Raw genomic sequence first — 27112 nt, 5'->3', positions numbered from 1 at the left:
ACAGGATTAGATTTAATACATTTATCAACAATAAATATTTCTTGTGACCATTTAGGTAAATATCCTTTTTCCAATACATGTTTATACTTACTAACACGAACATAATCACCCGGACTAAATTTACAACTTGTATTCTTTTTATTTATTGTATTTCCGTATAATGTTTTCCACACTTGATTCACATTGGAATCATTTACTTCTGCAGGCGCCATTTTAATACTTGAATGATATGAATGGTTATAATTATTGACAATTTGATCTAAGACATTAATATAACGATAAGTATTTTTTGCAGTAAAGTAACGATACAATTTTTCTTTTATCGTTCTTATAAAACGTTCTGCTAAAGCACATTTAATTTCGGAATGAACACTATAATGATTAATTTCATATTCTTTAAACAATTGTTTTACATGACGATTATAAAATTCTGTACCTAAATCGGTTTGGACATTAAACACGGGTAACTTGAAATTTTTTAAAATTTTTCTTATTGCTTTTACCATTTCAGGACCTTTCTTTGTTTTTAAGGGGACACAATATGCATAACGTGAAAAAATATCAATACAACATAATATATACTTATAATTATTATTATACTTTGCAATGTTTTGCATATCTGCCAAATCCATTTGTAATGTTTCATTTGGTGCACTAACATAATACTTTTTCCGTTGAAAAACTTTACGAATTGGTGCATGCAATGTATAAGCATCTTGAGAAGCTAACCAATTTTTAATTTTCTTTTAGATAATTTTGTTTTACGATGTAATGTTTGTATACTTGATAAAGAATTAGGATTTGAATAATCATAATATATTTTTGATAACTTTGTCATTTTTTACATACTATATTCTTTCCAATGTTTAAATAAATTAGATACTGCTTTAGGACTGGATGATTTTCTTATTTTACGAATACGTTGTTTACTACTACTACTACTATTCAGTTTTGATGCTGGTGTACCAATAAATTCTTTAGGAACATTAAGATCTTCTAATAAATTTTTAAATTCATAAATACCTATAGGATTTCTTGAATATTTTCTTGTACGAACAACATCATTTACTAAATCTATAATATTTGAACCAGGTATTGTTTTTCCTTGGATACGGACTATGCCAGACTTATCCCACTGAATTTTATCAGAATTTGTTAACTGCTTTAATAATAGATCTGTTTTCCTACGTAGTGTTTTTGGTACTGATTGTAAAATGTCTGATACAAATGGTAAAATAGAAGTATTGATATCCTGTTGCAAAGCAAGTGATGATAATTTTTCTTCTTCTTTTTGTTCATCCTGAATAACAGGTAATGTAATAGGTTTATGTGAAGAAGAAGAAGATGTATACTGTAAGTAACGATGCAAAGCTTGTTGATATAATTTCCATTTTTGTTGTACACTAATATCATGACGTTTTAAAATATTATTCATTTCTTCATCTAAACGTGATTGATGTGAATCTATTGATTTAAGATTGGACTGAATTTCATGTATTGCATTTTCAGGAACTAAAATCATTTTACGTAATTCTGACATAATTATCGACTAAAAATACTACTGCCTACTGCTGCTAGAAGTGGTCCCAAAATTAATGGTAAAAGTGCACCACCTTTCTGTAGTAACAACCTCTTCTTTTTCTTTAATGCAGTACGCTGCTGAGATAAAGCGCGCAAGATCTTTTTATGTCTACGTAATCGTTGCTTCTGACGAGGATTTAAAGGGATGTTTCCTTTTATTGTGTTTTTAGCTCCTTGAGAAATTGTTCTTATTAAATCCCCTGAAGCATTTTGTAAAATTTGTTTTCGTTTTGTATTTTTGCATTTGCACAGAGCACGGAGCGTGTTGTAGTGTTGTTTTACCTTCAACATCTTGATAGCAACTAAATAAAAATTTCTGTATGCATGTCTTTTATGTTGGCGTATACATGCATGATTTCATTAGGAAAAATATTTGTACGTATTCGCAATGCATCGTTTGTTTTTTGGGTTAGGTCAAATAACAAATAAGTGTGAGGCTCACGTGTTACCTCTTCGAATACATTCACAATTTCCTTACTATATCGAGGCATAATTTGCCTTGCTAAATATTGTATTTGTAATTTATCACGAGGATTTTTAAATACTATAATATAATGTGCATTTAAACTAATATCACGTGCATGTTTTCCTTTTGGAAATAAATTTTGAATAATAAATATAACAGTTAACTTTTTATGATGTGCATACTTTGTAAATAAATTAGCAACATCACCATTAGTTTCTGACATTAAATCATCAAGTATTAATAATGAATTTTCTTTAATTTCAAAATTATTCATGTCAGGTATTCCTTCTACAAAACGTATTTTTGCATGTGCATCCAGGTTTGGTATTACTGCACCATAACACCAAACAATATCATTAAATTTTATACTAAACATTTGATCACGTTCATTAAGTAATCGATTTACAAAACATGTTTTTCCTGCCCTTGATGGACCCGCAATTAAAATGGTAGAGGGATGTTGAAACTTTAACATGTTGTACTCAAATGAATGCATGCAATAGAGCTTTTGCTTTATATACACTCACACATTTAAAAAGAAAAGAGATAGAGGTTTGTAAGAAAACAATCAACGATTGTCCTGAACTTCTATAAGAAGCAAACAAATAAATAATTAACAATAAGCTCCTAATGAAGCGAAAGAACAATAAAATAATTAACAACGAGCTTCTATAAGAAGCGAAGGAAAAAATAATTAACAATGCACTTCTATAAGAAGCAGTCCAACAAATAATTAACGACTTTCCACTGGAAATTTTAACATAATTACATTCAATTTTAACAGGAAGTTTCCAAAGAAACAAAAGAATATAAAAGCAGAGTTTCCATAAAAAACAAACTGGTTAAAAAAGAAAAAAAAACATTCACACAAGTCACATTTACTCGTTCGTGGGCCTATATCCGTAAGGTAAAGTCGCACGTTTTGTTATTGGTATATCGTCAGTCACGTCATCTTCGTCAACACGTTTACGTTTTTTATTTACCTCACGGTGTGTCTTAGTCTCTGTACGACTAAAGATGCGGAACCCTGGTTTACGCACAATACTATTTGGGTTTTCTATTACTGTGGACTCTAATTGTCCAGACACTAATTTATAGAAACTCTCAAAGTTAATTTTTTGAGAGGTCCTATCGTTTAGTGTTATCCCCCTAATTTTGAGTATGTGCCGAACATCCCCTTTGGCATTAATTAGCCTATAACAATAATTTTTCGCACCTAGACCGTAGAAGGTTGTAAATTCCCAACCTTCTGGAATTTCATCTGTTAGATCACCCAGATAGTTTCCAAGTGGTAACAAAGGTTCCTCATCTTTTTTCTGTATATACATAATACTGTCAGTGTCACAGTAAATGGCTCTGTCTGGTCCTACAGTCGTTAGTAATTTATATAGTTCAAGTCTAGCCCACGAAGTAATAAAGGCAGCTAATATAACGTTTGAAAATTCCAGTGGGACATTTTCAGTTTCATTATCTCTATATGTGATAATTAAGTGATCGTCATTAATTGGGACCACACTTTGAATTTCATACCTTGCCGACGTTAAATACCTAAGGAACGTAACTTCGTCACTAACGATTACACTATGTGACATATCAGTGCGCTGTCCCCATTTGCCATATAATGAATTGAGGTAAAGTTTTGCACATTGCCTCAATCCCGGGTTCGTCCTGATGTTATTATAATTTAACTGTATGCCTTCATGGGCATAATAGTCCTCGATATATTTTTGCTTGTCTCCTTCATTTTTACAATAAGCAGGAAAACCAGAGGCTTCCTGCTTCATCTGAAGAAAGGAATTCACATAAGTTCCGAACAAACCACCTGAATTCCCCTCTTCAGGATCCATGAGTTCGAATTCCCATATTTCATGTATATCGAGTATTTTGTACCCTTTTTGAAGAGCCAGGTGTAACTCTGGAGTACAAAACGTACCTGTAATAGCACACTCATTGTCACTATGAGTACAATCATCAGTGTTTTCCTCTTCCATACATGTCCGGCATAAACCAAAAAGTAATCGGCCTCCAGCCACATACGGAATAATCGGAAAATACAAGTTTTTCGGGGGCAAAATAGTGCATTTTACTACACCATGAATACTTTCCACATCTGGAAAGTCCGGCCCCGTATGTATCTTAGGTGATTTAACGGGCATAGGTTTACGTGACATCACATATGGATATAACGAAGTTATATCGGCGTAACATAACTTCTCATTACCCGTACAATTCACAAAAGATTTGAACACTTCAGTGCGTCCGCCATTGTAACAATTCTTGGGAATAAGGAAATCAGGCAGGCTAGTACAACGTTCTTTAATAAACCTTTGTACGTCCTTATCCGTCTTTACCTTTTCATCCCAAGAACATTCCCAGATTTCGTATAGGTTTATACCTAAACGTTTTAGGTACTTCCGGCGGAGCATTGTTTGTTCATATCTTTTTTCCATTGTATTGCATGAGTCTTGAGCGTCATGTAAAATGTCGTTACGGTTGAAAGGGTAACAACGCGGGCACGAGTGCCAGTAACAACCATAAAATTCGAAGGCAGCGTTGAGTCCCTCATGCCATCCATCAACTTGGTACCTACCAATATACTTTTCAACACCTCTCCTAGCATGCTGGATTTCTATCCCTAATTGTTTTTCCATATACATAAGCCATTGCATAGCTTTAGTACTATACTTTGTCTTATGATGGAAACCCAACGCGGGAATTACGGGAATAGTATTTTCAGGTAAGTACAAAGTACGATATGTACGCATTGCAAGACCTGCAATGGTGGATGATGTCATGAAACATTGCAAACCATTCGTTTTCTCCTCGATAATGTCACTAAATTTGATGATCGCTTCTGCTAGAATTCTAACATCGTTTTCGCAATAAGACAGCATTTCCTTTTCGAGGTTAAACTCCTCGCCACTTGCCGCACGTTCTTGGTGCCAGGCTATTAATTCTTGTTTTTCTTCAGTGCTTCGTCCTTCAGGGTCATAGAATTCAATTGGGGGATAGGGACCAACATAATTTTGATTTTCCTCGGTGTTAAATAAATATGGGAAATCTCCCTTTGTTAAATTTCCGCGCAGGCCTAAAGTTTTGGGAAGTCTAGATAATTTACATCCAATAAATAAATAAAAATCTTTAAAGAAAATTCGATTACCAATATTAATATTAAAAATTTTCTGACCCTGAATTACCACATTAGGAATAAGATGCTGCTCTTCTATTAGATTTCTAAGGCAGAAAAGACCATCATATCTGCTAGCATTATGTGCAATACAAATTATACGTCTAAAGTCAGGTCGGTCTGCCAATACATGGTTAATAAAGTCCGTCATTGTCTTAAAAGAAAACGAACGATTTCCATTATTATCACCACAAGTTTTACAGGACTCATCGATACCTTTATTCATACAGTTGTGGCAAATATGCTTACAGCATACAAGTACTACCACATGTTCCCTTTCACCGCGCGCATTTGGTGCCTTTAACATCGTTTCTATATCATATGCAATGTACATAAACCTATCAGTATGTACAGGCTTTTGTTGTTGTACAAAACATGTGTGAGTAATATCAACATGCTTACGACAAGTCGTGCAAAAATGTTCACCACACACATGGTTTGATTTTCGACGCCTGTTATCAAAGATGATACCACAATTATTGCAAATCTTAACATTATCACACACAGATTTCCCGCCTTTATTACATTTCTTATGATTCTGAAAACATGTACCCTCAGCAAACTCTCTATTGCACGCATTACATTTAATTTTATCACTATCATAATTTCGTACGTGTTTGCATTCACAAAGAGAACAGTGAGTTTCACACTTATGTTTATATGCTAACCCATTATATGCTTGCAAACAATAATAGCAATACTTCAATTTACCAAGTAATTTTTTAATGTATGGAATGGGTTCAAAATGGCCAACAGTGTCACCTCTCTTATAAAAAATAAAGATTTTATTCTCGGCATACTCTCCCGGGTAACGTACTATATATTCACGGTCATTATTTTCATCTTCCTCATACACCACAATTTGATACTCACCACTTAAATATGATTGTATCAAATCCAGGTCTTTAAAATCACATCCACCCTTTGCTTTAACGTCAACTCCTGCCATCTCGCAGAGAACTTCTGCTTTAAGAACCCATGTATCATAATCTCTTGTTCTTAAATTATATAAACTTTGCTTACTTGCGGTGTGCTTCGTAATCCCCCATACAATTGCCATGGGAAGGCAGTACATATTATTGTTTTCTATGCGTATTAAACGCTTTTCCAAATAATCTTGATGTTTGGAATACTTTTCAACAGCACTTGCTGCATTTCTTCCGTTTCCATGCATACTCTCCGCTACATGGAAGCGAAACAATACCTCATGCCCCAAAAGGAAATCCTCATTTGAATTTAAAACTCGTTCAACTGAGGAAAGGACAGTTTGAGCAGAAAAATCGGGTTTTCTTCTAAATGGAACATATACAGACTTGTTATTTCTACTATTGCTACTATCAATGTATAGTCCAATATAATCTGTGGGGCGAGCATTAGATAACACATGTTCTAATGCAAAATTAAATAAGCTTTCAATATAGGCCTGTGGATTATCAATACGTCTTTCATTATCCACTGGTCTAACCGCGATTTCATGGCCCGTAAGATGAAACTTACGAAACCGTTTTCTGCTCTCTCTTACTACTTCGAAGTTATTATTACTCTGATTTTTCCCCTCATTTTTATTTCCACTACCACTACTACTAGTACTACCACTAGCACTACAATCAGTACTATTTATACTTTTCTTATTATTGCTCCCATATCCAACAAACACGGGGTCAGGAGCATGTGAGGGTCCAGGTTGAGGATCAGATTGGTCCCCATAACCATGATTATCCTGTACACAAGGCTGATTGTATACAGGATTTTGTCCCTGGACTTGTTGCGTGGGTTTAACCACAGCATCGTCCACATTTTTAACCAATCTCCTCACTTCTTGTTCTTCATCGGAATTTAGATTTACTCCATCTAAAAATGCCAAGTCTTCATCACTCAAGTTACAATTTTCTTGAGGGGTCACAGTTATGGGTAATTCAGATGGAATTAAAGATTCATCCAAAACAAATCGCGAACCAAAATCAAAAAAGTTGGATAACTCTGTATTATTTATTCTATCTATTTGCCCTTCTCCGCACGCCATTAAATACATAAATCTGTCTTGAGCATAATTGTAAAACTCCTTATTACGAAAAAATCCATGTACAAATAACTCAAGCACATCGGCGGCTGAAACGCAATGATTTAAAAGTATAAGGTCATTACCTTCTAAAGCACGAAGAGCGTGTAGTAAAGCCTCACATCTTACACTGGCTCGATGACCTAATCGCTGCAGCTCCATTATCGCCTTCCACGTACTGAAGACACGAGAATAGTCATCAAGCCCGCGTAAAACTTCATGCAGGAAAAGTTCATCAATCATATTGAACTCACCAGTTGAACACAGGAAATCCATCTAAAACAAAAGAAAAAGAAAAATTTTGAGTTCTATGTAATAAAAAAATCCAGCAAAACAAGCAATAATCAATAACTTGCTTTGAAAAAACTATAAAAGAAACTTGTTTATTAATTACCGGTTAAAAAACAAGCTCAACTAAAGAAATGTTCATGACTTGGTTTTAAAAAGTCTTGTTTACTAAGTGTTGGTTAAATAATTAATGGTTAAAAAACAAGCTCAGCTCAAGAAATGTTCAATAAATTGGTTTTAAAAAAGTCTTGTTTACCAAGTGTTTTCAATAAATATATTAATAATAATAATTATGAAATACACTCACCTTCTAATTCTTAGTTGTTCTTCAAAAACTGATAAAAATGGCCTCGCTAATTTTTATATATTGCAACTGCAGGGTCCACACACTGTAAAACAGTAATAATATTTTTTACTAAATGTTATATTTTTAATTCAGTACTACTATTAGCACTAATAATAAGTCAGGGGTAAACAACACGTTACGTCCAACGGCGTACAATAAAATGATATTAAAACGGAATATATATTAATATATATGTCATTACATTAAACAAGTTTACGCATGTTTTGACGCAATCATGTGGTAAGTATTGCCACCTAGCGGCCTTATTCAAAAGCATTCAGTATAGTATTAAGTCGTCTGCAAACGGGTTCATAAAACAACACGTCTCTATGCAATTTTTCCAATTCCCATTCTATACGTTTTTCCAATAACAGTACATATCTATGTAGGGTTATTCCAATTTTAAAATACTCTAAAACCCGTTCTACATGCATTTTCATTAACATTACACATCTATGTTGGCTTATTCCAAAATTCTGAAATATCCTAAAGTCCATGCTATACGTATTTGCGTTGACAGTACACATGTATGTAGCCTTATTCCAATTGCAAAATATCCTAAGACCCATTCTATATACGTTTGCATTAACAGTACATATCTATGTAGCCTTATTCCAAAATTCTGAGATATCCTAAAGTCCATGCTATACGTATTTGCGTTGACAGTATACATTTATGTAGCCTTATTCCAATTTTGAAATATCATAAGGTACATTGTATACACGTTTCCATTAACAGTATACATCTATGTAGCCTTATTCCAATTCTGAAATACCCTAAAACCCATTCTATAGGCATTTACGTTAACAGTACACATGTATGTGTCCTTATTGCAATTGTAAAATAGCTGAACGCATATTTTGTTCACCGCAATATTTATTTTTAAACTAAGTTTCGCAAAAAAAAGTCCTCATTTTGCACTCTATAATTAAGCTTCCCCCTTGAATATCCCCTAATAGTCCTTGAATATTCTTAGTATGGGCTAGCTACCCTTTAAGTATCCCCTGATTATTCCTTGAATATTTTTACTATGGGATAACTACCCTTTAAGCATTCTTAATATCCCCTGATTATTCCTTGAATATCTTTAGTAAGGGCTAACTGCCCTTTAAGTATCCCCTAATAGTCCTTAAATATCTTTAGTATGGGCTAGCTACCCTTTAAGTATCCCCTAATAGTCCTTGAATATTTTTAGTAAGGGCAAACTACCCTTTAATTATTCTTGATATCCCCATGATTATTCCTTGATTAACCTTACTATGGGCTACCTACCCTTTAAGTATTCTTAATATCCCCTAATTATTCCTTGATTAACCTTACTATGGGTTCACTAGCCTTTGATTATCCCCTAAATAGTCGCTGACCATATTTAGTATTCCGTAACTACCCCTTGATTATCTTTAGTATACCCCGTTTGATTATCCAGTAAATAGTCCTTGATTATCTTTAGTATTCCGTAACTAACCCCTGATTACCACCTAAATAAACCTTAACTATTCTTAGTTTGCCCCCTTTTTTCTCTGTTACTAACACATTGTGTCTTAGTAAATTGTCTTCGCATTCTAGTTTGCGTAAATAATCCATCGCAAAATCCATAAAATAAGCAAATGTGTTACATTATAGTCTGTGTTTTGCAGTCTAAATATCATAAAGGGTAGTGAATCGGCTCATATTCCTACAGGCTACAATACAAATTGACCTAAAGCATTTTCATTTATTTTTATTTTACAAACTAGGCAATACATATACTTTTTCTGCACTTGTAAATAAAGTATACCAAAAAACAATTCCCCATTTCATAATAATTTCTTATATATTAATCTCTTTAAATCAAAAATCTTCCATTACCATTCTCTAACTAAACACAAAGTATTAAGATTTACCAACACTGCTACAGGAAGTTGAGTCACTTCCTGTCCACGCGCATATAGGAGTACCTGTAGTTCAAAATGTGGTTTCGAGATGTAATTCAAAAGAAGATTATATATAAAGGTAAGTTTAATATCATTTTTAGCATTAAATTATTTAGTATGTACTAAAAATGAAGTATTTCAAATTGATAATCTTTTTTTCTACATTTATTTTATAAATACTTATGAAAATATATTCGTTGTTATGTGCGTTAAGCAAATGATGGTACTCTACACTATTTAAATTTATTTCCCACATGTGAATGTTAGCCAAATGCAGGCTAATGTTGTTTTCCGTGTTTTAAAATCAATTATATTGCGTATTTGTTAATGTAGATGCATAAAAATATAGCAGTAATTAATTTTAAAAGCGTGGCAATTGGTTCCCATGCGTGCGTGCATTTATACGGAAGTATGCGTACAATAAATAGTTCAAGCCGTAGCAGTCGATTTCCATGTGGAAAAACGTGCGTGCATTTATACGGAAGCATGTGTACAATAATTACATTTATTAGTTTAAACGTATAGCAGTGCAAGTCCATTCGGAAAAATTGCAAGTCCATTATTAGTTCTAATCGTGTAGCAGACGGTGTACATGTGAAAAAACGTGCTTGCATTTATAGGGAAGCATGCGTACAATAATTACATTAATTAGTTTTTAAAGCCGTGGTAGTCAATGTCCATTTATATAACAAAAAAAACATCCGCGGCAACAAGTGTGCAGGGCGGGGCAGGGCAAAACATACGCGCAAACAAGTGGTTCAGGGTAGGGCAGAGTCGGTGTGCATTTCCAAGCAATTATTCAGTATTAGCAAACGCGTAGCAACAAGTTAAAACAAAATAATAATTATTTTATACATTATTATCAAAGGTGGATAATGCTGCGTTAAGTTAGGTTATACGGTAAAGGCGCGTTACCGACGGTTACGTTACAATAGCTTAGTAAAAAAAACATGTGTTTTCCAGTAATGGCACGTTAGCGACGGTTACGTTACAATAGCTTTGTAAAAATCATGTGGTTTTCCACTAAGGCGCGTTAGCGACGGTTACGTTACAATAGCTTAGTAAAAAAACATGTGGTTTTTCAGTAAAGGCGCGTTAGCGAGTATAGCCATCTTAGCTTAGCTTAATAATGGATAGGCAATTTAATTTTTGTGCTAGGCAACTAATTTTTCCGCGGAAGTTATATATAACACAAACTATTTTATAATGCGTTCTTAAATGTAAGTTGGTGGGCGTACATACAATTTTAAAAAGTACATCCAGTATGTGCTAGGTGTACACATTAATTTTTATTTTATGTTCGCGTTAGTGCAATTGTAAAAAGTGCAACCAATATGTGCTAGGTGCACACAGTAATTTTTATTTTATGTTCGCGTACGTGCAATTTTAAAAAGTACAACCAACATGTGTTAGGTGAACACAGTAATTTTTATTTTATGTCCGCGTACGTGCAATTTTAAAAAGTACAACCAACATGTGTTAGGTGAACACACTGATTTTTATTTCGCTTTCGCGTAAGTGTAATTATAACAAAGGCGTAACCAATATGTGACAGGGGAAAATGGTATTTTAAAATTATTTCCGTAAATGCTTGCTATAATTAAAAAATAAATCTTTTGTGTAAGCGCACAACATAAATAGCATTTTAAACAAACGCGTAGCATTAATGCCAAAATATTTTACAATTAATCACTTTTTTCTCACGTTTCAATGTAAATGCCTGTGGTGGCACGTTAACGATTATGTGATATACTTTTAAAGTGAATTACAAATTTACATTTGTTCGTTAGCCCTAGGTTTAAATATTAATGTACAAAAGGCGCGTCAGTGAATATGTGTGGATATATACATCAACTACAATAATAACTTACAATTTTCGCTGGTCGTCCAAACTTTTTAGAAATCGCAAACACACACACACGTAAAATCACACAAATAATTACTATAAAAGACACTATCAGTAGCAACAATTATAATATATAGAAAAAGGGAACATAGGGATTTATATATAAGTACTTTATTTAGTATAGGCGGAACCATTTTTTTTTACCCATAAGTCCGTGTGCTTTATTGCATATAGGCGGAGCATGGTCAATGTTCTCACTGTGGACATTGAATCCATACAATAATAATAATTGTTCAGTTCGGGGCATTAATCTCTAAAGTTGCAGTTTATTTTCTCGTATTAGATTGTAATAACAAAATAAATGTTTTCGCCGTTCTCTGGTTATCTCTAAGTAATAACGTTTCCAAATTGTTTATATATATATATATATATATTTACAAATACAAGTTCAGTTTGTAATAGGGCAAGCGTTCAATAACCCATCAGTTCTCGTGATTATCGGTTTCTCTATCGTCAATATCAATTAAACTTAGACACATAAACTCGTGATCCATCTGTGATTAACTCTGTTAGATATCACTCATGGTTGTCAATAATAAAGGTTTTTAACCTTGCACGTGATTGTTATTCAAAGTTCTGATTAAGTTCAAATCATACAAATGTTTGTAGATGATTGCAAGCAAGCGTTCAATAACCCATCAGTTCTCGTGATTATCGGTTTCTCTATCATCAGTATCAATTAAACTCATACACATAAACTCGTGATCCATCTGTGATTAACTGTTAGATATCACTCATGGTTGTCAATAATAAAGGTTTTTAACCTTACACGTGATTGTTATTCAGAGTTCTCATTAAGTTCAAATCATACGAATGTTTGTAGATGATTGCCAGTAATCTGTGATTCGTGTAAATAAGTAAAGTCGATAATCACTTTTATCATTCTGATACGGTACAAAGTTAATCTTGACGTCACTAAAGCCACGCCAAACGCCTTCTTGCTCGTTCATTTCAATTTCAACGGCTCTCAAGGAAGGACGTCTGTGCCACTCAGTCTTCAGCTCACAAGTAAAAATAATGTTTTAATAAATATTACTCTTTTCATAGTATACTTGTAGGAGGGGGTAGGAGGGGGGGGGCTTATTTTTAACTTTTCACTTTGATCAAGTCGAGGGATGCTCACATCTTTTTAACAGGTAGCTTCTAATCAATTATATATGCTCACATACTGTTCGTATAGGTCCTGCATAGGGGGTATGGGTCCTGGGAGTCATTTCCAGGGGCCCTGCAAGGCAGGGAAGGGAACCATTTCCTTTTATCTGCTCCCACCTTTTTAGCAATAAGTATGGCTTGCTATATTTTTCACTTCTCACATTCTGTTCGTATGGGTGCTGCATAGGGGCCATGGTTCCTGCACAGGGGGCAATCTTCAGGGGCCATGGGTTGGGGTCATTTCCAGGGGGCATGAGGCCTGCTGTCATTCACTGTTCCTGCAAGCAGGGGAGGAAACCATTTCCTTTTATTTGCTTTTTAATAGGTAGCTTCTATTGAAGCGTAGGGGCCATAGGTCCTGCATAGGGGCTATGGGTCCTGCATAGGGGCTATGGGTCCTGGGGTCATTTCCAGGGGTCATCCATTGTGGTCCTGCACAGGGGCCATGCGGTAGGGACCATCCAATGTGACCTTCGTAGTGGTCATTCAACCTTTCCTTTCGTCATCTATCTCCAGGAAAAAAAAAAAACCTGACCCTATTTCATCATCTCCTTCGATACTCCCCCCTTATCCTTAATTAAACAAGCGATAAACTATCTTATCAAGGCGCGGCAAGTCTTTTCATGTTTACCATACTAAATCTATACTACTTTCTCTGTTCATTTTATCTTCTCCATCTTCCTCCAACACCACATTTCGAAGCTCTCTAAATATTTCTTCTCTAACTTCCGTAATGTTCAAATCTCTGAACCATACAGTCCAATACCCCATACATAGCATTGACCAATTTCTTCTTTAGTTCAGTATTAAGTCTGCTAGTTAAGAGTAATCTTTTGTTGTTGAATGCCTACGGCAATCCTTGACCTGATCTCTTTAGTGCAGTAAGCGTCTCTCGTCAAAATACTTCCAAGAAATTTGAAAAGATCGACCTCTTCAAGTTCCCTTTGTTCTACTTGGATCCGTAAGAGTGTGCTTCAACGTGATATTTTCGTAACTTTCGATTTTTCGATGTTGATTTCCATTCCATATAGTTTTCCAGTGTCAACTATCTTGTAAATAAATTCCCAAATTCGTCCTATTAATTCGTCCTATTAATAAGTAAATAAAGTCCTTCTTCGGTTCTGGCTATAATAACCGCGTCATCCACACACCTTACCATCTTAATGATTTGCCCTCTGTAAATGTTGAATAATTAGGGTGACATACTACATCCTTGTCTGATTCGTCTTCCAATCTCCATACTGTTGGCTTCTTCTTGGTTCAAGCGGAACTTCACTCGTTGTCCTATGTGCAGGTTGCAAATGAGTCGTCGGACTCTCCAGTTGACCCCTGATTTCTTTAAGTATTTTCAGATATTTGTTCCAATTGACCCAGTCGTAAGCTTTTTGACAATCGATGAAGCACAAACACAACTTTCCTCTTAGGTCAAGAACTTGTTCTGACACAATTCTCATCAATCCAATAGCATCTTTGGTGCCTGTTCCTTTCCGGAATCCAAACTGAACTTCCCCCAGAGAACAGAGATAATTACTTTAATATTGCTATTTGAAAGCGAAGGAATTCGGTCGATGACAGCACTGATTAGACACCGGGTCGGAACACACAGACACACACACACACACACACACACACACATATATATATATATATATATATATATATATATATATATATATATATATATATATATATATATATATATATATATATATATATATATATATATATATATACAGGGTGTAACATAAATGAATGGCCAAAAGTTACAAGATGATTGCAAACATCCAAATAAGTAAAAGTGTTCCAATAAAAATGGGTCAGATGTCGCTTCGTTTCCGAGATATAGGGTGTTCAAATAACGAAACATTCCAAAATGCCTCACTGTGGGAAAGTGAATGGAAATGTTCAATATTACAGGAATAATACAATCAACAATCAATTGAATCACTGATTGGAAAAAGGGAATAAGTGCATCAGACCAAAGTTTTCAAAAACGCTAAAAAACCTTCCCGAAGCGTTGTTTCTATATTTTGCAAAAAGTGTATAATTGATTACTTGTAGCAAAAGAACTAACAAACACTAAGACAAGAAGAAGAATCTTGTATTGCAGCACTGGAATTGGTTAGATAAGCTTAAAAACGGAAAAAATATTCCCTTTTTCCAATCAATTGGAGATGGACGCAATTGTAATTGTGTGTAGGGTATGTAATGTGCAGTTTATGATAGAAAGCTATGAAAATGTACATGCTGAATACAATGTTGTGTGTTAATCTTGGATATATGTATCCGAACTATCACGAATGTTAGGCTTCTAACACTTTTATTGTCACCGTTCGTTTTTTTTTTTTTTTTTTTTTTTTTTGTACAACACATGTTATTCGTACAGCAAGAAAAGTAATACAATAGACAGCTGAACAAAATACGTTGTCACAATTGAATGGCTTTACATAGGGTCCTATCCGTGTGCATCTTCGTCTTCTACAGTTTCTTGGTCAGTGGTTTTCCATGAACAAATCATCCTATAAAACTGTTTGTATTGGTCAGGTATGCATTTGATGATTTGTGAAGAATCGTAGATCTTTTTCTGATTGATAGAGACTTGCCAATCGTATGCCTTTGACGTTGGCAGTGGAACGTTTGTGACATTACTTTTGAGTAATCGAAAAATATCAGTTCTTAGTCCATTGATAAACTTATGATCTTGCACATAACCTGGAGATTCTGCTTTGTAAACGGTGTCTCTATTTACTTGGAATTTCACTGTTTTGTCCACAATGCTACCTGAAGATTTCTTGTAAAACGGTTGCCACCAATGTTTAAAATCTAAGATTTCTTCATTGACAACTTCGTAAACCTGAAATGGAGAATTAGTATTTCTTGCATTCGCAATCATGTGGTTATACTGTGCTGGTAAATAAATACGATTGTGTCGTTTGAGTTCTGGTTTGATTACAGCAAAATTTCGGTCACATGGTAAAAAATGTGACCTCTGACAGGCAAATATTGCTGTATAGTGCTGAATCGTTATGACATGATCAGGCTGAAAAGCACTCATGTCATTGAAGGATTGCAGTTTTGACTACCACTTGTATCACTGAAAACATGTAAATCTGTAACTGATTGGGGCAAAAAGTTCTCTATAGATTGTGCAATGCGAAAAGAAGGCGAAGTATCATAACGACAGCAGAGGGCTCTGGTAGTTATCTACTTACACACAGTCTCACAGTTGTGGTGGTGTCCTGTAGTGACTGGAAGAAGGGAATAAGAAACGTAGTTATTCCCTTTTTCTAATCAGCGAGAGATTTTGTCTTCTACATTGGTCATATAGAGTTGCCCAAACATTCCTATTTTCTACTCAACGATGTAACTATCTTAAAGGAACACATCTGCTATCTCAGGTTAAAATCGCAAAAAATTGTACTTATTCCCTTTTTCCAATCAGAGGTTCAATTATGCCCGTGCAAATACATTTACACGAACATAGAGAATTAAACTGAACAATATTTGAGATTATTGGGTTATCAGTGTTGCCAGAGTGGTACAAAGTGTTATACTTTCAAAAAGCACTAGACGTCCACACGTTAGCATAAAATTGCTGATATCAAAACGTTCCTAAACATGGGACAGATTCCGCTTTGTTTTCGAAAGACAAGGTGTTCAAGTGTGAAGTCAATTAACAGCACACAATAGCAAACAACGGTTCACAGATCACAACTCTTGCATGAAAGTGTTACTGTGTTGTTACAAATGAATGTACAGGAGAATTTACGTATGAAGCCACAACGTAATTAAATGTTAAAAGCTACAATGTAATGTTATTGGGTAACGATGTTGCCTAATTCGTGTGGCCGTCTACTGCTATTTGAAAACAACACTTTTTACCAGGTTGGCAACGCTGACAACGCAACGACCTCAAATATTGGGTTGGGTTGGGTTTCATGTTTCATTCTCTATGTTAGTGCAAATGTGTTTGCTAAGGCATAATTTCACTTGATTGTATTATTCCGCAATATTTAACATTTCTACTCACTTTCTCATAGTGAGCCATTCGAGGAATTCGATATTTCAACATCCTGTATCTCGAAAAGGAAGTGATATCGGACCCAAGTTTATACGGACATTTTACTCATATGGATATCCTCAATCACCTCGTCACTTTTGGCCATGCATTTATGTTACACCCTGTATATATATATATATATATATATATATATATATATATATATATATATATATATATATATATATATATATATATATATATATATATATATATAATGTGCTCTACTAAAGAAAAAGAAGAAATATGAATGAAAGGATACTCATCATTTTGGGTCTTCAAAACGAAAAATATGTAATATGTCTGCCTTACATTAGAATTTAAAGAATGTATTCACAGTAAAATAAATAAAAATAACTGAAGGTTCCAGAAATAAGGAGAAGGGAAGCAAGCCACTGGTAATGAAGGTGAACAATTTGAGAAAATCCCCATTAACAGTATCCACTAATGACAGACCAAGCTTCGAACGCAGAACCTACATTACAGAGATAATCACCTTATCACTGAGCCAATGAAGATGAAGTTTCTTCGTTTACCGCCAAACAGTAACGCACCTGACAAATGGAAAAACCGGTATGCGAAGCGATAAACTTTTTACAGTGTATTGTGATAAGATATCATAATTGGATTGGAACCAACTGGTATATAGTGATTTAATTTTTCCTTTCTTTCACTTCCAAGAAAAAAATGGATGTAGTTTTTCGTACAATTCATCGCTACTTTCTAAGAAAATTATATGTTGTCTTTCGTTAAACTTCACGAAGTTAAAAAAAAAAAGTTCAATTCTGTTTTCCAACAAAACAATCACTAACACCTTATTCTGTCAGTTCATAAGTGCTTATTAAGTGAATTTGATAAAATGGAAAACACGCTAAAAAAAAGTTGCAATTATTATTCTTACAAGACAAGTATTACAAAAATATAATATATACGGACGGATATGGGTTATCAGTTTTCAAAAGCGATAAAAGAAAACAGAACACAAATATTATTTTACATACACACAATACAAAAATCTATACTTCAATTTGTCTATTCTTAACACAATGCTCTATAATCAGGACCGACAGGGATTTCAAGAAAATCGTAGACCTTTACATTGGTGACCTTAGTACCCCTTCTAATTGTCACAGGGACATGAACTATACCTTGTTGTAGAGCTTATGAAGCACAGATTCCAGTGATCTAACTTTTGCGCCCTCGTGCTAAACCCGTAGAAGAAGAAGATTTTTTTTTAAACGAGATTTTTTTTTGTTTTGGGAAATTTGTGAGAGGCTGGCAACACTGTTACTTGTTATACGCAGGAAAAATATTTTTATGTGTGCATCAGACATTGTACGCCAAGGGCGAAAGGTCAATACCTAATGAGAAAAACATTCCGAACATGTTTTGTACAAGAGTCATCCGATGCATATTTTTCGAAATATTTTGGTGTACCGTGACGTAGGCAGCCCTAGCAATGCCCAAATTGTCACAGAGATATAAGCCATACTTCGTTGGAAAGCTTATGGAACACAGATTCCAACGAGGTAACGTTTGTGCCTCCCGTGCCCAACCCATAAAAGAAGAGAAGAGGAAAAAATGCATTTCGTAGGACTATGGCAACACTGTTATTTGTCTACGCAAGAAAAAAATCCTTTCATATATACCAGGCATTACTAGTCAATATGTTCATTTATCTTTATGGATACCATTTTTTATGCTTGTTGCTCCTTTGGGGGAGAGTTTCCCCCCAAATGCTGAGGGGGAGGGGAACTAAAACATTCAAATTTTCCCCCGTACCCTTTCGCTGCGAGACCCCCGATATGGATGAAATGCACACCATTGGAAGGTTTCATCCTTTCTGAAGAGATAGACACCTAAATCATCTCTTTAGGTTAATTAGGAGCCGAGCTACGGAGGTTTAAACTATTGGCTCAGCCGTTGAGCCACTGGTCCTGAAAATTTCTGACAATTACAAATTATTTAATTTTTCCATTCCTAAATCGTAAACTATACCTGGACCAGGCTTTCTTTCAGAAACTTTTATTCATAGGAGCAAAATGAAAATGTGAGGGGACTGCAGTGGGACAATTGAAGACTCGCTGTAGAAAACAATGTAAGTGCCACCTTAAAATTGTTGCACTTATTATTATTATTATTATTATTATTATTTTATGCGTTTATGCCTTAGTTAGATTTTCATACATAGCTTCACTTTGTTATATGCTAAATTGTATTTCTAAACAATAGTATTTTCTATATTGTGACGCTTGGGCACAATTTCCTGTCTTTTGTCTCTACTGTTACAGTAACTATTGTTTTTGGCACTTACATTGTTTTCTACAGCGAGTCTTCAATTATAATTATAATTATTTGTTAAAAGACCAGCAATAGTATGTAATCACTAGAGACCGGATGTTAGGCACAATGCCTATTCTTTAATATTGAAGATATGATCAAAAATAACGTTTTAAAGTTTATATGGGGGATTATAATTTCAATTTAAGCCAATTTTATTCTGCCTATTTTGCCTATTTCGCACATTCCTGCCTAAATAATTGATTTAGTGCCTAATGTTGCCTATTCTATGCACTTTCTTCAAAATAAGACTTTATTGAGAAAAAATATATAATTTAGTAGCCCTATTTCAAGAAAGGATTCTGCCTCTTCCGAGATTAGTGCTGTTTGTAGTGATAAGATGTCGTAAAACTTTGAATTGGTACGTGTACTGATAAAGTGCTGTAAAACTTTGGACTGTTGTGTGTACTGATAAATGTATAAGATTTGGACTGTTATATGTAATGATAAAGTGCTGTAAAAGAATATATTTACCAAACATTAATGGAATACATGCCAAGCTTCGTTTTTACACACAGTAAAAGAAAATATTAACAAATAGATATGTTTCTATATTATTTGAACAAATCTATGACTTGAATTTATTTTTAATTGTATTGAGTATTTATCTTCATTATTTCGAGTTACATTTTAGTGCCTATTTTACTGCCTATTTTTAAAATTTCAAGTGTCTATTTGCCTGCCTATTTTCCAGGTTTTTAGTGCCTAAACATTCGGTCTCTAGTAATCACAATTTAATTTATCTTACTGTTAATTCGAGAACGACAGAAGTGTGCTTGGAAGAAACACTGCCATGAATCAGGCTTATTCGAAAACATCTACAAATAAATTATATGTCCTTTATTGCTTTTAGAGCCTAAGTTATACATTGACTACGTTACATAGGCGCTTATTAGTAAGTTGTTTATCTCTTTACATGTGAAATAGATAGACACAAATAGACCATTTCTACATTGCATTTGATTCTTAGTTGAATGTTGCACTTGAAATTCGCATATTCTATACTCTAGACCAGTGATAGCCAAACCATCGATCGCGAGATACTATTAGCTCGCGGGGACATTTTCGGTAGATCACGTTAACGCTCTGGTTCGGTAACCTTGATCAGTGTTGCCAATTGGGGATAAAAGTCGCTAAATCTAGGGGATTCGACTTCCGGAATAGTGACAAAATTTAATATTTGTTATACTGTATATTATTATTTTTTTAAATTTCAGCTTCTTTTTGTTATATACAGTTTAATTAAAATTGTTTTGATATTTACTATAAGTTTGCATGCAATAAACAAATGTAAGATTTTTTAAAGTTGATAGTTCTTTTGGTTGGTAGCTCACAGTAGGATTTAAAAAGGCACGGTAGCTCGGAAGCTTTATAAGTTTGGCTACCACTGCTCTAGACCAGGGGGGGGGGACTTTAGGCCTTAAGACTGCATACGGCCTTCAAGAGTCATAAAGTGTGGCCTTCTGCGCCTGTTGTAAACGAGAAATATGAAATAGACTATACGAGAATTATAATTCCGAAATTACATGCGTCAAATAATATAGTGTTATATAATGCAGTTTTATACATTTTCGTGTGCATTATTAATAACTAATAACTGTATAATAACTACAGAAATTAGGTCTATCAAACTTATCATATGCGAACTTCTTGGAAAATGGGCATTGTCAATGCGGCCACAGAAACAAAAATGGTTTCCCACCGTGCTGTAAACATGCTTCTACAGCAGCCTATAGTGATCGCAAGAAGTCGTAAAGCTTGACCTAGATCTACCAATTTTACTACTTAATAGAATGGAAGGGTGTATTCCGGTCGTCAACCCTCATCCATGCAGATTTGTCGTCTTTCGTGTTATACAGAGAACATCTTCTGAGGATACAGTGTTGTCGGATTGCCGCAAGTTTCGTTTTGTTTATTATTGTTCTATTGCTGTTGTTTTATATTTTTGTTGTTATTATTGTTTCAGTTTAATTGGAACAATTATTATTGTTTTTGTTATAGTTCTTAAAGTACTGTTTTTTTGTTCCCTAGCTCAGTCACCATGTCTTCAAAGTTTGCCAACATTGTTGGTGCACTTCTGATGTTTGACGTTCTCTCAAGTGTATGTTCGGAGGGCAGCTCCACGAAACGTACCGAAATCTTCCGATGCATCACACGTGAAGTAATATAGTTCTACGATTGGTGTAAAGTCCAGGCTTCACGAGTCATTGCGGTCACTATAAACTACACTATCAATTTGCCCTATTTTAGACACTTAGGTATATGTGTCTAAGTTGTCAAGATTCTAAGTTTAATTTTCAAGACTTAAAAGCGATAAAGTTCGCAATTTATTTTTTAAGTACGTACTTAAAACAACATCATTTTGACACTAAAATGACAAGTAACAATGTTATCTAATGATCACTCTCTCGTTTGAAGAATAAATACAATTTTATATATATTCTCTTTTGTCGTTTTAGAGCCAAAACTAAGAACTTAACTCGTAAATTGCTATCTTTATTGATTTCAAAGCTTAAATTGAACTTGTAATGCTCATATATATTGTGCATTTAGCTATAAATTGTTACTTTCAGCCTAAATTACGGTTTTCTGCAATAAATTATTCGTCTCAAGAATTTATTCCATTTTCACTCTATTTTTTCTAGTAAAATCAGCTGAAGAAAACTACTACCACATCCAGTTTAAATAATGAGAAAATATCACCATAGAAACCAAACTTCTTCGTGTAGTGTACACGTGACACCGCTACTTGTTATTCTCTCAAATTCTGTTTTATACTTATAAAGTTTTGTCTAACTTGAATTACTTCTTAATAATAATATTCGAAGGACCTTAACCGATAAGACGAAATTTGAAATTAGAGCATACGAGGTGGTCACAACGTTGAGAACCTATATTTGCTTTTATTTTTATTTATACATTGAGAATTTATATCCGCTTTTATGTTTATGTTCAGAATCGATCTCCGCTTTTAATATATTTACAAGTTGAGAATGTATCTCCGCTTTTATTTTTATTTATACTTTGAAAATTTATATCCGCTTTTATTTTTATGTTCAGAATCTATCTCCGCTTTTAATATATTTACAAGTTGAGAATCTATCTCCGCTTTTATTTTTAATAATACTTTAAAAATCTATCTCCGCTTTTATTTTTATTTATTTTTTTTGATGTCTATTTCTTTAAATTAACTGTTCTTGCAACGCTAGTGAACGTAGCACTGCCAGCGCTATTAATTTTTCCTTATTGATTGCCAATCTAAGTTCTGACCATACCCAACACTGCTTGACTTCGGTGATCTCGCAATAATAATAATAATAATAATAATAATAATAATAATAATAATAATAATAATAATAATAATAATAATAATAATAATAATAATAATAATAATAATAATAATAACTGAACTTACCAACACTGAGATAAACACCGGAGAGCAAACTGCCAACCCACGCCGTCTTCCCTTTCCCTTCGTCAAAGTAGTTGACAAACTCCATCATGAAGACACCAAACGTATAGGCGATCCCATCCACGATGAGGTTACACATAAAACTAGCGAAGACGATGACCCAGCCGTAGCCCCCATCAGGTGGGGGTGGAATGTCATGGTAGTCACACCACGAGACAATGTCTCCTTCCTCATCGGGGCTGTCCACATCATCTGCTAACCGTGCGACCTCTTCTTCTGGAATACTGCCCACCGCAGAGCGTTCGCTTTCAGTCTGAAATGATTAGAAGTGGTATACAAGAATTAGTTACCTCAATATCTCAAAAGGATGGCAAATATAAATAAACACAAATTCACTGACAATCTGTATTAGGGATGCGTACGGGACAAGATTTGTGGCTGTCTCGTCTGGAAAATGTACTGTAAAAGTGATGTCTCGACTCGAAAAATGTATATTTCTCTATTGGAAGAGTCGTGTCTCGACTCGAATTTTGTCAGAAAAATCCTGTCTCGACTCGTCTCGTGCGCATCCCTAATCTGTATAGAACAATATGGAATCGATATGACGACAAAACATACTGAAACACGTCCAGGCTAACCATTATACGTACAAGACTAAATAATACGAAAGACAAAAGAGTAAAGAAGCTTATAATTCGTAACTATAGTTTACATCTCAACTTTTCCTTAAAACATCTGATAAAGAGTATAAGCTGAAACAGAACTCAAACATTGACTTTCGTCCAAGAATTATCGTATAGAGTAACAAACGTACGGACGTACTAACATTACAACCTTATCGGGCCTACTAGCGTCATCCTAATAATATTACAATTATAAGTCCCACTAGCGTGATCCTAATAACATTAAAATGTTGGAAGTTCGATTAACGTGAGTCTAATAAGATTACAATCTTATAAGGCCTACTAGTGTAATCCTAATAACATTACAAGCTTATAAGACCCACTAGCGTGATCCTAATAACATTATAATTTTATTAGGCCTACTAACGTGGTTATAATAATATTGCAATCTTATAAGGCCCACTAGCATGATTCTAATAATATTATAATTTTATCAGGCCTACTTAGTGATTCTCATAGCATTACAATCTTATAATACATACTAGTGTGATCCTCATACATTACAATCTTATAACACCCACTAACGTGATCCTAATAACATTACAATTGTATAAGGCCCACTAACGTGATGATTCTAATAACATTACAATTTTATAGGCTCACTGGCGTGATCCTAATAGCATTACAATCTTATAAGGCCCAGTAGTGTGATGATTCTAATATTACAATTTTATAGGCTCACTGGCGTGATCCTAATAACATTACAATCTTATAAGGCCCACTAGTGTGATGATTCTAATAACATTACAATTTTATAGGCTCACTGGCGTGATCCTAATAACATTACAATCTTATAAGGCCTACTAGTGTGATGATTCTAATAACATTACAATTTTATAGGCTCACTGGCGTGATCCTAATAATATTGCAATATTGTAAGGCCCACTAGCGGGATTCTAATAACATTGTTATGTTATAAGGCCCATTAGAAATATTCTAATAATATTTTAATCTTATAAGGTCAACTAACGTGATCCTAATAATATTACAATCTTATAGGGCCCACTATCGTGATAATTCTAATAACATTACAATTTTATAGGCTCACTAGCGTGATCCTAATAACATTACAATCTTATAAGGTCCACTAGTATGATGATTCTAATAACATTACAATTTTATAGGCTCACTGGCGTGATCCTAATAACATTGCAATGTTATAAGGCCCACTAGCATGATCGTAATAACATTACAATATTATAAGGCCCATTAACGTGATTATCCTAATGACATTGTAGTCTTATAAGGCCCACTAGCGTGATCCTAATAACATTACAATTTTATAAGATCTACTAATGTGATCCTAATGACATTACAATCTTATAAAGCCTATTAACATGATCCTAATAACATTACAATCTCATAAGGCCTAGTAGCGTGATCCTAATAACATTACAATCTCATAAGGCCTAGTAGCGTGATCCTAATAACATTGCAATCTCATGCGGCCCACTAGTGTGAACCTAATAATTGTAAGACATAGAAGTAAAATGTCTTTTCCGAAGGACAAGCTCCATCTGTGACACTATTGCAACCAGACCTCACTGAAGGTCACATAAAGATTTATTTCTCCCGGTTTGGTTTCAACATTAAATTTGCATTGGAAGTGTACCATAGTTTCACACATTGGGAAAAGAATCGCCTTTGTTTTAATCACACTTTCTTTTTGTCTTCTTAATTCAATTAATAGTTATTTTCTCTATAAATTATTGCTATTACTATTGTTATTTAGTTTTCATATACAGTCTACGACATACGACCTACGGTGAAATCTACGACCTAGATCTTAAATGTAAGAGTATAGTGAATGTATCCCTATAATGAGTTAGCCCCTGCCTCCATTATTAACTAAAAATGGAAATCAGAATTTGAGGATGAAGGAAATTTCCCGAATCTAGAAAAGTTTAATAGCATAAATTTAGTAAATAGAGGAAAAGGGGATATTTAAGGGAAAATGTTGACATTCAGGAAAATAGTCGAATTGAGTTCCAGTTCGAAATTTTATGGCCCTACTTTCTTTCTACATTCTATTGCGAAAAGTCAATAAGCCTCGATTCTCGATAGTATATTCTATTGGCGTGGGATACCCGGGTTTTATTCCCGGCGGGAGCTCATGTTATTCGGATTCCACGTTAAGCTGTAGGTTTACGTCTCAAGCCTCGCTGCAGAAAGGAACGCTAAAATAAAAAATAATCGATAGTGTGTTCTAAACGTGTAACTTACATCTAAAGAAAAGACAAAATTAATTTCTTTCTTCATTAATAGAAGCATTTGCTTAGAAGTCCAGGCATTTCTCTCGGTGATATCCATACGGGCAAAGAGAGAAACTTATGTAATTACTGTCATTTCATTACATTGTAATATGCATGTAATGATAAAACAAAATCTATTTATTTTATTTTAAAATCACCAAATTTTATACATTTCTTTATATCATAACAAAATGTCTTTTTTTTTTTTTAGCTCAAGCTGTTATACAATGTGCAGGAAGAACAAAATTTACAAGCAAGGGAAAATTTAATTTTAAAAAGGGAAATTTTTGAGTTAGTGGGAAATTTGTTTCTGAAAATCTACGACCATTGATAGAAAGGAAATGGCGCCTGAACAGTAAAGAGCTCACCTCACATGCGGGAATTCCTAGTTCAAATTCAGACTATGTGAACTTTGTACTAATAAAACTTTGTGCCTGTAAGCTTTTTCTCAAAGTTCTTCGGCTTCTTTCAACTCCTTCATTTTATTCGTTTCTCTAATATCATTCACTTGCGTCTCGTATAATCTACAGTTATAGTCTACACCTAACTGACAAGGGAAGGTCCCAGAAGTTGTCACTCAAATCTGATTGCCACACAATACATCCGATAGAGCATCATAAGAAATGGAAATGAGCAAAATTTAAGGTGCTATGGACCAGAAGGATAAGACCTACAGAGCTTCAACATTTGATTAAGTGTTACGTCGCACGTTATGCCGGCTACGCTAAAGGATGAGAAATGAAGGAAACGGTGGAATGAATAAAATGGGAGGGGACGGGAGAACCCCGAGAAAACCCACGCACACGATGTTTGTCCACCACAAGGTTCACTTGGCGCGAGCTAGGATCGAACCAAGAACCCCAGACCCCAGAGCTGAACGCTTTACCACTGAGCCACCGCGGCACTCCCTTCAACATTTGAATATCCAAATAATTATATCATGGAATTACGTACGTTAAAAGTAAATATCTTGAGAACCGTTAAAGCAATCAAAACAAAAGGTGCACAATATGTAATGAGAACAAATGCAGTATCAAAAACCACAGTGTTGCCATACATGAGACAGTGTTGCTAACTTAGTATAAAAGTATTTTGTTTGCAATAGCAACATATATAGTAGAAATATGCACAGATTTAAAATGCACTATTATCGGTATAGTGCTGCACACTGTTGGAGCTATGTGTGCTGAAAATCTGAGTTGGCAACACTGTCCCATCTATGGCAATACTATTTGTGGTTTTTGATACTGCATTTTGTTCTCATTAGATTGTGCACTTTTTGTTTTGATTGCTTTAACGGTTATCAAGATATTTACTTTAAACGTACATATTTCTATGATGTAATTTTTTGGATATTGAAATGTTGAAGTCCCGTAGGTCCAATCCTCTCTGGTCCTAGCATCTTAAATTTTGCTCATTTTCATTCCTCGTGATGCTCTATCAGATGTGCTATGTGGCAATCAGATT

At 34.3% G+C, this 27112-nt stretch overlaps 1 protein-coding gene across 2 annotated transcripts in view; it reads right to left on the bottom strand.

The window, feature by feature from the left end:
* The window catches only part of LOC145685782 (uncharacterized), a 296487-nt gene that overhangs the window by 87537 nt on the left and 181838 nt on the right, over positions 1–27112 (bottom strand). For both annotated transcript variants that reach the window (XM_081758309.1, XM_081758308.1), the window contains exon 2: positions 22714–23023. In XM_081758309.1, the coding sequence (XP_081614435.1) occupies positions 22714–23023 (310 nt within the window). The remainder of the gene's footprint in view (positions 1–22713; positions 23024–27112) is intronic.

The sequence above is a fragment of the Thermobia domestica genome, chromosome 5 (assembly GCF_964235325.1).
Source record: "Thermobia domestica chromosome 5, izTheDome1.hap1.1, whole genome shotgun sequence".
NCBI classification, from domain to species: domain Eukaryota; kingdom Metazoa; phylum Arthropoda; class Insecta; order Zygentoma; family Lepismatidae; genus Thermobia; species Thermobia domestica.
The sequence above is the reverse complement of the archived record's forward strand: the minus strand, read 5'-3'. Positions and strand labels throughout refer to the sequence as shown.